Source organism: Megalobrama amblycephala, linkage group LG22 (assembly GCF_018812025.1).
Source record: "Megalobrama amblycephala isolate DHTTF-2021 linkage group LG22, ASM1881202v1, whole genome shotgun sequence".
Lineage (NCBI taxonomy): Eukaryota > Metazoa > Chordata > Actinopteri > Cypriniformes > Xenocyprididae > Megalobrama > Megalobrama amblycephala.
The window spans coordinates 15,667,846-15,683,853 of NC_063065.1; the positions used below are offsets into that span (position 1 = coordinate 15,667,846).

Here is a 16,008-nt window from a genome sequence, read left to right on the forward strand (position 1 = left end):
AGTAAATGATGACAGAATTTCCATTTTTGGGTGAACTATCCCTTTAACTTCTAACATTACTATAACTTTTTAATGTCATGTTAGTTTAGCAAAATCATCTGCTGAAGTATAGATATTCATACATGCATCTAAGTACATCTGAAAAGAAATGGTTCACAACCTGTCTGAATATATTCACCATGGTCCATTATTGCATATAATAAAACTATATAAACTATATATAATAATCGCATCGTGGTATAAGTCAACATTTGAACCAATTTAAAGGTTTTTTTTATTCCATTTTTACATTTGTATCATATTTGAGTAAGTTAAAACCCAATTATTCAATTAAAAACGTGCAATTCGGCTATTTCTCTCAAAAAATCCTGTCATCACCCATGTGCAATGAATTTTGGGGTAGGCAAGGCCGCGAAGGATCCATCTGTTGTATCCTTCATTTCAAGGAAACAAAGGACTCATTTGGAAGCCCCATTTGAAGGAGTCAGAGAATTCTTCCTTTGAATTGGGACAGCCTTCGTCGTGCCGCTGTGACGCAATCGGCCTTCAAATGTGGCCTTTGAAGGATGCAGCCTCTGAATTAGGAAGCAGCCATGGTCTTAATATTCATTACTTAATGCTTAAAGGGTTAGTTCACCCAAAAATTAAATTTCTGCCATTAAGTACTCACCCCTCATGTTGTTCCAAACCCATAAGACCTTTGGAACACATATTAAGATATTTTTTTATGAAATCCAAGAGTTTTCTTCATCCCCCATATGTAATTACAGTCATTCAAGGTCAATCAAGGTCACAAAAAGTATTCTTGTCGCTTCATAACATTAAAGGTGCAATATGTAAGAATTTTGCAGTAAAATATCTAAAAACCACTAGGTCAGTTATATATTTTGTTCACTTGAGTACTTACAATATCCCAAATGTTTGTAACTATTTGTAAATCGTGAGAAAATTGCAATTTTAACCAAGGCTCCGGGACGTGTGAGGAGTCGCCTGTCAATGGCTTCATACATACCAGCGCTAACCCTCGGTTTCCGGTATTATTTTGTAGAAACCATGGAAACACCAAAGAAGCTTTAATATTTACATGTTTTAATAGACAAGGGAACAACTGTTTTGGTATATTTATAGACAGAAAACGAATTGTTGTTATATAGCTCAACACGTTTAGTCTTATCGTTTAAATCTAATTTTCTTGATTTTTTGCGAGTACCATGCTTTACCATGTCTCAGAGAAAAACACTATTTTGTGAAGTAGCTAACATAGCATAATCAGATGCAGCTTTATTTTTAGTAACAGTAATACAGCATTTTCCCCATGATACATTTTAAAATTAATTGCATCCAGCATTTAATATATTCTAAAATCGATCTATCTTACTGCAGTGTGAAACAAGCGTCTCACAGCACCCACCGAGCGAACATTATAGTGTGTTACAGTGTAACGTTATAACATCATTTTCAACACTCTCAAATGTATCTAATATGATAAACAGAGCTGTGTTACCTCATACTCATGATCAGAAAAGCGGAAGCAGCGCCGGCGAATGTGGCATAATAAAAGTTCCGCTGCTTGCGGCGTGTGTTGCGCAATCGCTCCAGAGGCCTCGTTCAGCTCCCACAACACTCCCACCTGCTCTGCTTCATACTACAGTAATGTTAATGCATCCATGAACATGATTTCTTCCCGAGTTCTATCCCAATTGTTTTCCACCGGCCGTTGAGGTGAAGACCACATGTCCCAAGATTCCGTGCTCAAACGTGGCGTCATCAAGCTACGCCTTTGTTTTGAATAGGCCTCTAGTGACCTCTAGCGGACAGAAAATCTTACATATTGCACCTTTAAGGTTGAACCACTGTAGTCACATGGACTATTTTAACAATGTCTTTAATACCTTTCTGGACCTTGAATGATGGTAATTACATTGCTTTCTATGGGGGATAAAAAAAAAAAAAACTCTTGGATTTCATCAAAAATATCTTAATTTGTGTTCCGAAGAAAAAGAGAAGGTCTTACAGGTTTGGAACGACACAAGGCTGAGTAATTAATAACAGAAATTTCATTTTTGGGTGAACTAACCCTTTAATACGAGGGTCCGTGGCTCTACCATTGGAGAAAGCGTAACTGCTAACTTGGATCATGTGTGCCTTGATAACCAATGGTCACATTACTGGCTTGATGTCATTGAATTTAGTTTAGAGTTGTGCAATAGTCAGTTTGCGGATACTACAGAAATTAATGAGAAGTGCCGTAAACTGAATCTTGCAATTGTCTGTGACTTCTTATAAAACTGCATTTTTTTCTGTGTAAACTGTAAAAATAGATAAATCCAAAATGAATGTTTAAGAGCAAACATGTTTTCCCACAAAAGAAGTTTATTCAGGCCACTCCTCCATTGACATCCATTTTAAAAAATGGCCTGTGGTCTCCTTCAGTGCGTACCATAGCATTAGCAGCTTTGATTAAAATAAGACAAATCTTTTTTTTTTTTTTGTGGTTGAGATCCATTGTTCTATGATATATTAGTCCCTTGATATGGGTTGGGATTATTTTTTATTGCCCATTTTATTGTCCACAGCTACAATCATACATATGACAGCTTTATTAGCATAAAATTACTAGCATACCTGCACTATTTGAGGTATCATTCATGTTCATAGTGCAAACAGTGCATGATGTTTAACAAACCAAAGTTTAAGACCTAGGTTTAGGAATTTGCACAAAATCCTTACCTTAATTCTGAGCAATAATAACACCACTCAGAAACCACTGAGACAATTAAACAAAGGATGAAATTGTCCTTTCCTACCATTTTAGACAAATTGCAGTACACAAAACGAACATTGTTGTAGAAAAAAAAAACAGATGTGACTGTCAAACGTTGCTTGGCCTTGTGGAGGAACTCATGATGACGGATGCCATCTTGTGGTGGAAAGAGAACAACTACAGGCTCTTCGTGGATTCCTAGTTGTACAAATAACACTATTATACCAGCCGATCAGTCCCGCTATAACAAAACAGTCTGAAATACGTTCACAGTCTGGCACAATTTAGAGTTTATTTGCAGTCTCCATAACCTTGGTTATAGCAAAGATAGACCTCAATAAATAAATACTATACACTTCTACATCACAGTTAAGATGTACAGTAACAAACGGAATAACGACATACTATCTTTGTCCTTAAAAAATAATAATAAAAAAAACAGAGGAAGAGACTGGTATACTGCATGCAGATAACTGCTCTGGAAAAAAACAGAACGGTAAGATATTGATACATCGTTTTGGCATGTTTACGTCATGTCGTTTACCTACACGTAAATTAGCTTTTTTGTGTGAAAGCTTGAGCCTTCCTTGTACTCATACAGTAGTTTCTCATTCCATGCGTGTGTAAAATGTTTGTAATGAATTATAAAACTTTGTCACTTGTCTCTTCTAGTTTGGCTTCATTTTTTAACCTATTTCATAAAATACAACAGCTGCACCCTGTGCAATTTCATAAATTAGATTAAAACCAAGTTTAAAAAAATGTCCCAGGTCTTCAAAAAGGATTAAAAGCAAATAGATGTTCAACTGAAATCCGCAGATGTGTGTTGGACATCCTCATCAACAAGCCCCGCCACCAACCACCAATTTCCCCTCTTTTTTTTTAGTCCAGATGTGAAAAGCCAAGAGTTTTATCTATGACAAGCAGCAGTTCCCATGGTGCTCTCTGGCAGTAATGGTGGCAATGAGATCCTACTTATCCATCCAGAGGTCTTCCCAGATACACCATAGTCACTTCAGTATTCCCATAGACGGCCGAAACAGCTGGAAAGAGGCATGTTTTGGGCAGCCCTCGGAATGCCACTCCAAGGAACTCAAACCCTCGCTCAAAGGCTAGTGTCTTATCATCCATGTCTAGGATTACACGTATTCTCTCCCCTATCTGGAAAACAAATACAAACATATTATAGAAAATGGACAATTTATTACAAATAATTTATCAGTGGACATCTTTTTTTTTTTTTTTAAATGAATGTGCCATCATAATCTTTAATCAAAATAACTTCCCCTCCCTCTTGCAGTGACATCTCTTCTCTGATTAGGTGTTTACTGGCGTGAGGGTGGGAAAAACCTGTCACTCACATGAGATCGACCAATAGCAAACCACAATGATCCAATGACCCAATCAATAGAGTACCTCAGGGATGACGTGTTTTTGTAGGCAAAACCCGGAAGCGAGTTAGCATTTTAGGACTTCCGGTTCCATCGCCCTAAAGTCTATGGGTTTTTTTGAATGGGTTTTTGCTAAATCGCCTGAAATAAGGTCTGTGGTTAACAAAGCCTCTAAATATTTTCACGTTTTGATCTATGACATAAAACACACCAGTTATAACCCGCTTGTGATTTTATAAACCTTTATTGTGTCTTAAAAATGGCGGTTGCTAACAAAAAAGGGGCTACTTCCATTGGCGGGGACTTTAGACGTCATCATGACAAACAGGACATTTGGACAGCACTTCTCATGAAAAAGTGGACAAGTATTCATACACAACGCAGATCATAATCAGCGAGCATGTTTTTAAATAAAGTTTGAGGAAGCTTGATGGTGGTGACGTTGATCCGCGACCATGCTGTGCTGTAGTCCGTTTATAGCCTACTGTTAGCTTTTTATATCTGGCGACTTTATTTAGGCTTCAAAATGTATAAATGTTGTGTTAACTTGTAAAGATTATCTTGATTGACAAAACGTGTAAGTGTCATAACAGCATATTTTTTTGCGATTTTCCAAAAGTCTATGGGAAAAATGCATAGGCTTTCGATCGAGGGAACCCGTGCGCCGCTAACTTCCGGGTTGGCCTACAAAAAAACGCATGGGCCGTGAGCAACTGAGCTCCACATGTGCATGAAGGGGAATATTGGGCCTCATTTATAAAACGTTTGTATGCGTAGATTTGAACTTGGAGTGCGTGTATGTTAAAATCCATGCCAACTTTCAAATGTATAAAAATGTTTTTTTAAGACGTACACATTTTACTTGTGGCGGAAAGTCAGAGTCCTGCAGGTATTTGGAATTCTAAGCAATTTTTGCCTCTCTCGATTCTCAAATAAAGCATTTGGATGTTGACTGGTGATCTTTTATCCGTTAATGAAATTAATTAGGAGGCATTTTCAAGGCTGAGATCTGAAACCATTCATCTGCACCTAAGTCCCTTTCAAGGAAAGTCTGTTCACTCTGTGGCCATATTTGCAACGCCTCTGGCCAGCTATTTTTGCCATCCAAGACCATTTCCTCTCTATTTCAATGGGGGAATCCTGAAATCTCAACTGCTTGGTGAACTCACAATTAAATAACATTTCAAATCAGCAACAAAATCTGACATGAACTGTCCAATAAATGTTGTTTCTTATGCTCAAATAGCGTTGAAAAAGCTTATTGGCTAGACGAGCCAATCCGCATGTGCAGTCCTAAGCACGAGTCTCAGGTTTTTATAGGAACCGGAGCTTCTAATGGCAGCTGCAGTGATGCAATGACTTAGACGGCGGGACGTATTCTGCCATATTTCTCCCATTTATAATTAATAGGAGTGAACCATCTTTCTATACTTACAGGGTTTGGCTGCGCACAATTTCAAGATCATTTGTGATTTTTAAATTTAAAGGTGCCCTAGATTCAAAAATTTAATTTACCTCGGCATAGTTGAATAACAAGAGTTCAGTACATGGAAATGACATACAGTGAGTCTCAAACTCCGTTGTTTCCTCCTTCTTATGTAAATCTCATTTGTTTAAACGACCTCCGAGGAACAGGCGAATCTCAACATAACACCGACTGTTACGTAACAGTCGGGATCATTAATATGTATGACCCCAATATTTGCATATGCCAGCCCATGTTCAAGGCATTAGACAAGGGCAGCCAGTATTAACGTCTGGATGTGCACAGCTGAATCATCAGACTAGGTAAGCAAGCAAGGACAATAGCGAAAAATGGCAGATGGAGCAATAATAACTGACATGATCCATGATAACATGATATTTTTAGTGATATTTGTAAATCGTCTTTCTAAATGTTTCGTTAGCATGTTGCTAATGTACTGTTAAATGTGGTTAAAGTTACCATCATTTCTTGCTGTATTCACGGAGACAAGACTGTCGTTATTTTCATTTTTAAACACTTGCAGTCTGTATAATTCATAAACACAACTTCATTCTTTATAAATCTCTCCAACAGTGTGTAATGTTAGCTTTAGCCATGGAGCATAGCCTCAAACTCATTCAGAATCAAATGTAAACATCCAAATAAATACCATATTTACGCGATTAGACATGTTGCATGATGAACACTTTGTAAAGACCCATTTTGAGGGTTATATTAGCTGTGTGAACTTTGTTTATGGTGTTTAAGGCAAGCGTGAACTCTTGGGGCATGGAGCACGAGATTTAAAGGGGCCGCGTACCCTTAATCGGCGCATTTATAATGATAGGCAGTTAAAAATATTAATAAAAAAAAAACTATGGGGTATTTTGAGCTGAAACTTCACAGACACATTCAGGGGACACTTAAGACTTATATTATATCTTTTGAAAACATGTTCTTTGGCACCTTTAATATCTGGAAGAGAGGTGTATGCACGTTTTCTGTGTGTACGTTCGTTCTTTGAATCACACAACATGCACATTTGAGAAATGATCGCAATATCAAATGTAGGACGGTTTCTACACAACGTTTTATAAATGAGGCCCATTGAGCGGAGCGTCACACCGCACAGTGATAACGACTAGAGCAAAAGTGAAACCTGATCGCTGAACACTGAGAGGCGGGGTGGCATATATTTTTCACCGTTTTTCTCTTTTGGCCAAAAACTGAAAATGCCATTTGCGGCCGATAATTTTCAGCGGTGAAATTTTGGTGTATCCCTAGACTGCACAAAGATTCTTGAAAATTTCTCCTTTTCATAGGAAAGATCATTTATTCATCTTCATGTCATTCCAAACATATAGCTTTTGTTCTTCTGTAAAACACAAAATAAGATATATATATAGCTGTTGTCCATATTCTGAAAGTCAATGACGAAATAAAAGGTAGAGTAAAACTAATTGATATGTATACATATGTACTGTACTGTCTAATGTATAATTTTTTAAAGGTTATTTTGTCACCCGAAGTTGGATTCTGATTCTTCCCTAATTAAGTGCTTAAAGTCCCCCTGAAATCAAAAGTTTTTTAGCTTTTAGTATGAATATGTTAGCCTTACTGTTATGAATAAGCTGGTGCATTTCAAAACAATGACAAAATTCGCATTTAGGAGATATAAGCATTCAAAACTTTCAGTCTCTCACTTCCGCTAAAATGGATCATGGATTTTCATGACATCACATCGCACTTCAATTTCTTGTCAAATCTTCTGTCCAATCAAATGCTCTCTAGAATCTGAAGTCCCGCCTCCTCCTACACTCTTACAGACGCTGAAGCCTCGGCTGAAATCGGTCATTTGTTCACACATTTACTAGTTTCTACATGGTGAATGGGACATAGTGCACTATATAGAGAATAGGGAACGATTCAGACAGTGTAAATATGCTTTCCATTGACGCGAATGAAGTCCGTTTTCGTGTTAGTTTCACATGAACCGCAGCAACGCGAGCACAGTCTGCTCTGGCCCAGAGACACGAGAGCACAGAGCGGATCATATGCACGAGTCGGCACAGACCACAAAAGGTATCGGACCCATTTTAATTCTGCACAGAATGCTGTATATAAGCGATATAAAGGACATTATGAGGAGAAACGGTTAGAGATTAGAAGTCTATCGGCTCTGGCGAGCTTTAACATAAACAAAACGCTATTGGCTATTTAAAAAAAGGGGCGGGACTGTTCGATATATCGCCCTGTCTTCCTGTTTCAGTTGAAATTACGTCAACACATTGAATAATGCTGCGCATTCCAACACTCTTCAGTGGGCCTTTAATCTGTGTATTCAAAGTGCACTTTTTCTTTTTGCAATTTTCAGTGTGAACACACTACTTTTTATGCACTATTTATACTACAAAATGGCATAGAATAGTGTGTAAGTATGTGAATTGGGATGCACCTACATTAATCATGGCAGCACAAACCTAAAACATCCTCTTGTGTGTTTCGCAGAGGAAAAAGTCATAAGGTGTGGAACGACATGAAGTAAATGACAAATTTTTCATTTTTAGGTAAACTATAACCCTTTAAGTTTGGAATAGCATGATTTTTATATATAGTACATTCTCAAGCGCCGCTACCTGGTATTTTGGTGCGTTGTTGCACTGAGGGAAGTTGCCGTTGACCTCTCCGTTGTGAAGCAGGTTATTGTCTACTAGATTCCAACCCCAGCTCTGGTCATCGCTGCCTAGAAGTGCCACATAGCCCTGGCACTGCATGGGAGCCCTCTTGGTCGCGATGCCGATCACCGCCACCGTGCCAAGAGGACCCTCCCACCAGATCTCCCAGGCATGCCGGCCCTCCGAGAAGCCGATCTTCCCACGGGCACCGTCAGTGCTTTGGGCGATGGGGTTACGGTGCAGAGTGAACCCGTTTTTCTTTATATATACATTCCTGGAGCAGTCATGGGAACTCAGCGCATGCTGGAAGGACTTCAGCTGAGGATAAAGGAAAGAAAGTTACTCCAAACTTTTGTCCAATACAATTTACCATTAACCATCTATCCCTATCTATTAATATCATAGTATGATATGTTTAAAAAAGTATGATATGGTTTATTTGGTTGTTTTATGCCATATCAGTATCTATTCTCATTGCAAGAACAGGGTAAAATAAGTCAAAAATAGGTAAACAATTTAATAAACATATTTGTCAGTACTATTTTCAAAACACCATACTGGTGCCTTGCTTTTTGTAAGCGTGATGAGCTTTGATACGACCAGTTAATACAGGATTTCACAAATTTATATGTAAATGGACATATTTCTGCACATTAATTGCAGGCAACCTATTGATGTGACTGTATTTGGGTCCAATATTTACAAATGACGTCATGCATTAGCACTGTTCTGACGGTCACCTACTAAAATGTATTAAAAAAATACGATATGAAAAATTAAAGTTTGTTTATTATTTGAAACATAAAAGCAAATAATACCAAATTCTCATGCAGTAAGCAAAATCTAGCCTATTTAATAAAAAAAATACCATTTTAGAAAATGCATGGCACATGATGCACGATCATGCGCATTACAGTGTCGATTATATTAATGAAAATAAATGAATAGCATGATAACATTAATTAATTTGAACAATCTTACTTTTCCTTTATATGAAGTCAGGTTGCAGAGGACATCAGAGCGCAGCGCTTCTTCACTGAGCAAGCGGGCGCACAGACTCCGCCACACCTCGCTGTTTTCATCCGCCAGACAGTTGTTCCAGTGCCAGCAAACGAGCGAGCAGTTCATGAGATCCGGCAGCTCCAGATATGAGAACATATGCTCGAGAACTCGGCTGGGTAACCGGCCTGCGATGCCCGATCCTCCGCTTAATAATGCGGCAGAACCGGCGCCCGACGAGGAGGAGCAGCAGCCCGCGGCGGCAGCGCCCAGCCCCGCAGACTGTGCCCCTCCACCGGCCCCTGCGCCAGACATGTCAAACTCCTCCGCTCAAAGCAACCGTTATTATAACCGCACAGTCGGATTCAACAGCGGGTCAGAACCCCACCGCGGTCCCGTGAAGCACGTTTGCCTGACACATCTCCCGGTGTTATTGCAGTTGCGGCCAAATGGATCAAAATCTAAGCTATGTGACTATTGTAAAGGTCCTGGACGGCGTGCGGTCAACAAATTCGAGCTGAATAATTTGGATGGATTGTACGGAAGTACATCGTTTGAATAAGTTTAACTTTATATATTAACAATAATCATCCACGTATCGTACATAACACGTTGTTATGCGATAAACGCGCTACTCTTTCTGTTTCTGTTTCACATTAGTATTGTCCGATTGAATGAATGAATCTTGTGAGAAGTGAATTGATTGAACTGGTCCACAAAACCGATGAGTGAACCATTTGAAGTGAACCGAGGCTTTCACTAATGGAGCGAAAGGTAAGTTAGTCATATAAAATGTTCTGGGAGAAATGTTTATGCCTTTTATGACTGTATGTTTATGATGCTAAGGTGATTGATTGACTTTGACATTATATTCAACTTATATTTAGGTCCTTAACCGGTTCTTTGAAAAGAACCGATTCGCGGAAATGAATCTATCTTCTCCATTTTATATTACACACCCCTTTAAGGACCTTGCGATTGACTAGATTACGTATAGAGGGGAGGGGGAATGGAATGTTAGGGGAAAGACAACTAGAGGGCGCTGTTGAATTTACAATTCTAAATATATAGGCTAAAATAAACACAATTATACAATTATTAAAACCTAAAATGTACAATTTTGATAAATAAATTAAAATAATTATCAAATATGCATTCAAATAAAGTGTGCATTATTTATAACATTAAAGGCTAGCTATTGCTGAGTATTTAAATTCATAAATTATTAAAAGAGAATATTAGGAATCAACCTAATATGCAGGCTTGTGAAGAGAAAAAGATCCAATCTCTTAGCTCACATTTATGGTTTATGTAATACATGCCTTCAGCCTGTTTCTCAGAAAAACAGCAACTGGAATTTGCAATTATTTTACTTCCTAAATGGCCTGTTATTAATTATTAACTATTATTAAACCTTCAGGGTTATTTAGTAGCTTGATCTGGCAAGGACTAATGATGTAATTTATTCTTAACACTCAAAGAAAGATTAGATTTCCTCAAATTCTCTGATGTTGTATTGGAATATGCTGTTTTTTCCACCTTGGTTATGCATCTGTCAGTCTGTTTTCTGCATGATTCATTGCTTGTTTCTGTCAGGTCTGATGGATCATTGGCTCTAGAAAGGAAGAGATTATTTCAGTTATTATGGCTCACCATTGCTTGTGCACATACTAGCTGACATCTACTATAATGGGTTTATTTCTGCCAAAAAGTTTGTATATTGTAAACTTGTAAAGTCCATGTTTCCATGTTCCGTGAAACTAGCTGTCAGACCGGATCGACTGGTTGACTGGAAATGATGTATGCTGCTTTCTGTAAACCATAGCCACTATCTGCTGGGGGGGGGAATGAGAGTATTAGTGTTATTGTATTGACTATAAATAAGGGAGTAAATATGATTATACTTCTGAGTTTTACTTCTCAATATTTATGTGCAAAGGTGCAGGAATGTTTTGGAAAGGTAGACATTGAGAACCAGGGTTATTCTCATGAACTCAAACTAAAAAAAATAAAATAAAATTCATTACTTGAACTGGAAAAAGATACTAAAATAACACTGATATGCACCTATTATTTTAATATTAGTGGTTAATCAATGTTTTTGCTTTGCTAAATGCTTAAAATTTGCTCAGTGTCCCCTGTATTCTAATATTTGATTTCATACTTAAACGCAAGACTAAAAAAGCAGCCACTAGATGGATCAAATCCCTTTACAAATCAGCCTTCCCTTTGGCACACTGTCAATTTCTATTCCTGAGCACAATTTTTAAGTTCCCTAGTTATTCGTGATGGTATAAAATATAAACAATGGGCAGGAAAATTCATTTTAAGGCATTATTTTGAAAGAAAATAAGCCGTGTATGTCAATATATCGTCAAGAGTGCAAGTACACCTGTTGTTAGTGGGTGGAGACGGAGGCCCCGCCTCTCCACCACCAGGGCCAATCATGAGTTAGATGGACGCTAGAGGGCGGGGCGAAGCCAAGCGGAATGTGAAGCGCGCATAGACATCATTATTTCGGTTTACGGGACTGATATTGTAGAGCAGACCAGGGATTTAACGGCATTTCGGATATATTTTGGCTTCCAGTATACATGCATCTGTGTGCAATGATCGAGACAAGCTCCTTCAGTGAGTATGCATTGTCTAATTTCATATTTGATGTAGAAGAATTGCTTGACTGGTGGGATTTTTATTTTAAATAGGCTAATACGTTAATAAAAAGATTGAAGGACTGCCGCTATAAGTGAAATCCGTGTTTTAAATAGTATTTTGATGTGTGCAATGTCGCATTAACGGTAAAAGTTGCAAAACGGTAGGCTACTACAGCCTCGGATTTAGTTTTTTTGTTAACTTTTCCACCTAACGTCTTTTTGAGGAATGTTGTCTGGTTGTTTGGGAATGGACTTCATGTGTCCTTTAATATTTGACGCAATGTTTGTCAGAATTTACGCGTTTAATGTCATTGTTTAACTCTTTCATCGCTTCATTCTATCAGTTTATTCTTGTAAAGATAGGATATGTTATTTTAATATTCAGTGTGTGGATTTGTCATATTGTGTGTGATGTATTGACATGTTTATTTATAGACAGTTTTAGACTTGCTAACACAAGGTTTCTAGTACTCATATTTCTCTAAATACTGACATGTTTGGTAATGACAAGAAGCCACTTTCAATTGTCTTTAAACTGTAATTCTCATCTGCACATTTCCATCATAACCCACATAACCCACACACATATTACACATAAATACCAAAAGAAGTATAAATATGTTCTTAGGAAAAACTGCAAAGTAGAATTTCCATGATTTTAGTAACTATGTTTCTGTGAACTTGATTAGGAAACCTTTTTGATACAAAATAACTTGTTATATATAGATATTTGGGATTCTAACTTACTCTTACTATCCTTGATTTATCTTTCTTGTCTTCTACAGCAAGGTATAGTTTTATTTACAATTCACAGTGTGAGTTCTTTCAAAAATGACAGAAATCTTAAACAAAGATAAAGTGAGATGTTACTTCATCTTTGGTCTGTAAGGTTAGTGGTTTGGCTTTCCTCAAACTCAAAGCATTTTATCTTAAGCAAAGTAAAGGCAGTGGGATTATTTTTTACCTGCATTTTTAAATTATAAAAGAGCATCTGATATAAAGAATGCAAGTCTTATATGTGAAAAAAAAAACACAGCATGATGAAGACATTATACACTCTGTAAAAATGGTGGGTTAAAAACAACCTAAGTTGGGTTGAAAATGGACAAACCCAGCGAATGGGTTGTTTTATCCCAGAGATTGGGTTAAAATGTTTGCCCAACCTGCTGGGTAGTTTTATTTAACTCAACTATTGTTTAAAAATTACTTTATTGCTTGCTTAAAATGAACCATTAACCTAAAATGAATGTTTAATGAATAATAATTAAACAATAAACATGTATTAAATTGATTTCCAACCTATTTTGGGTTCAGTAATTTTTAAACAATAGTTGAGTTAGATAAAACCGCACAGCATGTTGGGCAAACATTTAACCCAACTGCTGGGTTTGTCCATTTTCAACCCAACTTGGGTTGTTTTTAACCCAGCATTTTTTTAGAGTGTATAGTTAGTCTTTTCCCAAGCTTTTCCTAAGCCTCGGGTCACAGTCAAAATATGCCTTTGAAATTCCTGGTTTGCTTGTAACTAATATCCCCATCTCAAAGTATATCCGACCATATCACCTTTAGTCTGTTTGAAGGTTTCTTTATTTGAGATGTAAATCACTTTTGAGACTCAGTGAAGGCTAAAGCAATTTGGTGTGTAAGACATCCCTATTAGAGTACAGCTTAAGTTTCTCCCCCGTGTATGTGCGTTAAAGTGCTGCAAATAGAAGTGTTCTTGTCTTTAAACATTAGCGGTTTAACCATACGTTGTCTCCATTGTGCACACAGGACCGACTGTCAGTGAGGAAACTCTTGGAATCTGAGAGTCTCCGGGGAACGTTGCACCGGGATCCTTTCAAACTGGCTGCAGCTGGGATGTTTGCTACTGGGATGCTGCAGCAAAGCAGCGGAGGACTGAACAAGCGATCGCTGGGAATGGCACGGCTTCCCAACTCCCACTTTTTCCCCCTCTCCTCGGGTTCAGGGTCGTGGGGTTTGGGCCGGTCGGCGAAGAGCGGCTCTCTGAGCTCCGTCAGCTCGGGATCGGACAGCATGGACATGGCGGGTGCCGATCCCGACTACATCATGCAGCTGGTCAATGAAGTGCGGAGGTTTGCAGATGTGCTGCTCCACCTCAAGGAAGCTTTTAACACCAAAGGTAAGCGTGAGATCGCACAGGGTTGATGAAAAGAGGTTGTTGTTGCTGTCAGAGTTTCAGCTTGTTGTGGGTCAGCTTTTGCCTTGGTTTCACGGCCACTAACCTCTCTTTATCTTTTTTTGGATAACGGCAAGGGAAAGTTTATTTGCCATCAACAATGTGAGGTCATTCAACAATGCCAGCAATCTTAAACAAAGATAGTCGGAAATGATTTTTTCTTTATTTACAAAGGTTAGCACTAGTTTATTTGCATTTTATTTGGGAGCATAGGAAAGACATTTGAGTTTGGTTTGGTTATGTTTGGTTTGGTTTGGTATGGGTTCGGTACAGAAAGGCGAGAAAACTAAACATAAAATTGCTTTTTTATCATTATTAAACAGCGGTTTATTGAACAAATTGTGTCTCTTTCTTTAAATAAGTTAAATTATAATTAACATTATCTTTAGAATAAAAAATAATCTCAGCTAATACTGGAAACTGTATACAGGGAGCCCTTTCTTGCATGTTATATTACAATAATATTATTAGATATAATACTCAACACTAAAAAAAAAACAAAAACAAAAACATGTAAAATAAATATAATGAATATATTTAGTGAAATGCTCCCCTCTAGAGTTAATTTCTCTAGTGAACTAACATGCTGTTGACACTAAATAGGCCTAAAATCAAAAACTTGATTAATTGAACATTATACCTCGATTACGATTAATGAATGATTTTTTTTTTTTTTGCCCTTATAGTTCACTGACAAGGCTTGTAGTGTAAATGATTTACTATTAAAGGTGGGATATTTTTTTCCTATTGAAACAGTGATCTGACACAGCTCACTTTCAGCAGTTATTTTATCTATGGTTCGTAACATTTCTTACAGATTTCTGCTCGTTGTAAATCAGATAAAGATAAATGAGTACAGTACCAGTACGAGTGATTGCGTGTGTGAATTAGTCATACCGTCTCTCTATTAATTGTGAAGCTGTGGGTTGTAAATAGTTCCTTCAAAAGTAGAAAAATATATGCTATAATAAGTTTTGAGTTTCTAAGCTACTTTAAGTGATAAATCACAGGACAGCGCTAACAACTAGTTTCTGCGTTCCACTCTGTGCGCGTGATCTTCACGTTTTGCGCAGCTACTGTTTGTATGAGTGTTCGTGCCACAATGCAGCTGCGCAAGCATGGTAGCTTGGAATAATAATACATCCGATCGTCTAAAATCGCTTGAATGTCCAATCTGGCAAACCTTAAAGGTCCCGTTCTTCGTGATCCCATGTTTCAAACTTTAGTTAGTGTGTAATGTTGTTGTTAGAGTATAAATAAAATCTGTAAAATTTTAAAGCTCAAAGTTCAATGCCAAGCGAGATATTTTATTTAACAGAAGTCGCCTACATCGAATGGCCAGTTTGGACTACATCCCTCTACTTCCTTCTTTAATGACGTCACTAAAACAGTTTTTTGACTAACCTCCGCCCACAGGAATACACAAGAGTTGCGTTTGTAGAGTGTGTTTGTCGCCATGTCGTCGAAACGCTGTTATTTTCATCCCGCAGTTCCAATCACCGGGTCTGATTCCGGCTCAAATTGATAGGGTAAAATTAAAGACATGTTTACAATAACACTGAGCGCGTGCATCTCCACGTTATGGTAAGAGGCGTGACCTTTCCGGGCAAGGAGCGCTAAGCTGCTGTCGAATCACAACACAGGAACCGCTGGCACAATCAGAACTCGTTACGTATTTCTGAAGGAGGGACTTCATAGAACAAGGAAGTCATCAGCCCGTTTTTATGACAGTGGAAACAGCGGTATACAGATAAGTCAATTATGTGAAAAATACTGTGTTTTTTTACACGCGAAACATGAACACATGTTATATTGCACACTATAAACACAATCAAAGCTTCAAAAAACCACGAAAAACGG

General features: G+C 37.8%; 2 protein-coding genes across 4 annotated transcripts in view; one reads left to right on the top strand and one right to left on the bottom strand.

Moving 5' to 3' along the window:
- Positions 1-3,030: 3,030 nt before the first annotated feature.
- On the bottom strand, positions 3,031-9,917 carry fbxo45 (F-box protein 45). The gene is made up of 3 exons (XM_048173968.1): positions 9,277-9,917; positions 8,257-8,613; positions 3,031-3,925 (listed from the first exon to the last, which is right to left on the bottom strand). The coding sequence occupies exons 1-3, from the start codon at positions 9,607-9,609 to the stop codon at positions 3,740-3,742; spliced, it is 876 nt and encodes a 291-aa protein (XP_048029925.1). The 5' UTR covers positions 9,610-9,917; the 3' UTR covers positions 3,031-3,739.
- Positions 9,918-9,931: 14 nt separating this feature from the next.
- The window catches only part of arhgap29a (Rho GTPase activating protein 29a), a 56,145-nt gene continuing 50,068 nt past the window's right edge, over positions 9,932-16,008 (top strand). For 2 of the 3 annotated variants that reach the window (XM_048173959.1, XM_048173960.1), the window contains exons 1-2: positions 9,932-10,068; positions 13,722-14,091. In XM_048173959.1, the coding sequence (XP_048029916.1) occupies positions 10,057-10,068; positions 13,722-14,091 (382 nt within the window). In that variant the 5' untranslated portion in view covers positions 9,932-10,056. Of the gene's footprint in view, positions 10,069-11,797; positions 11,926-13,721; positions 14,092-16,008 lie in introns of those variants that run through there. The other variant, XM_048173961.1, reaches the window with a different exon arrangement.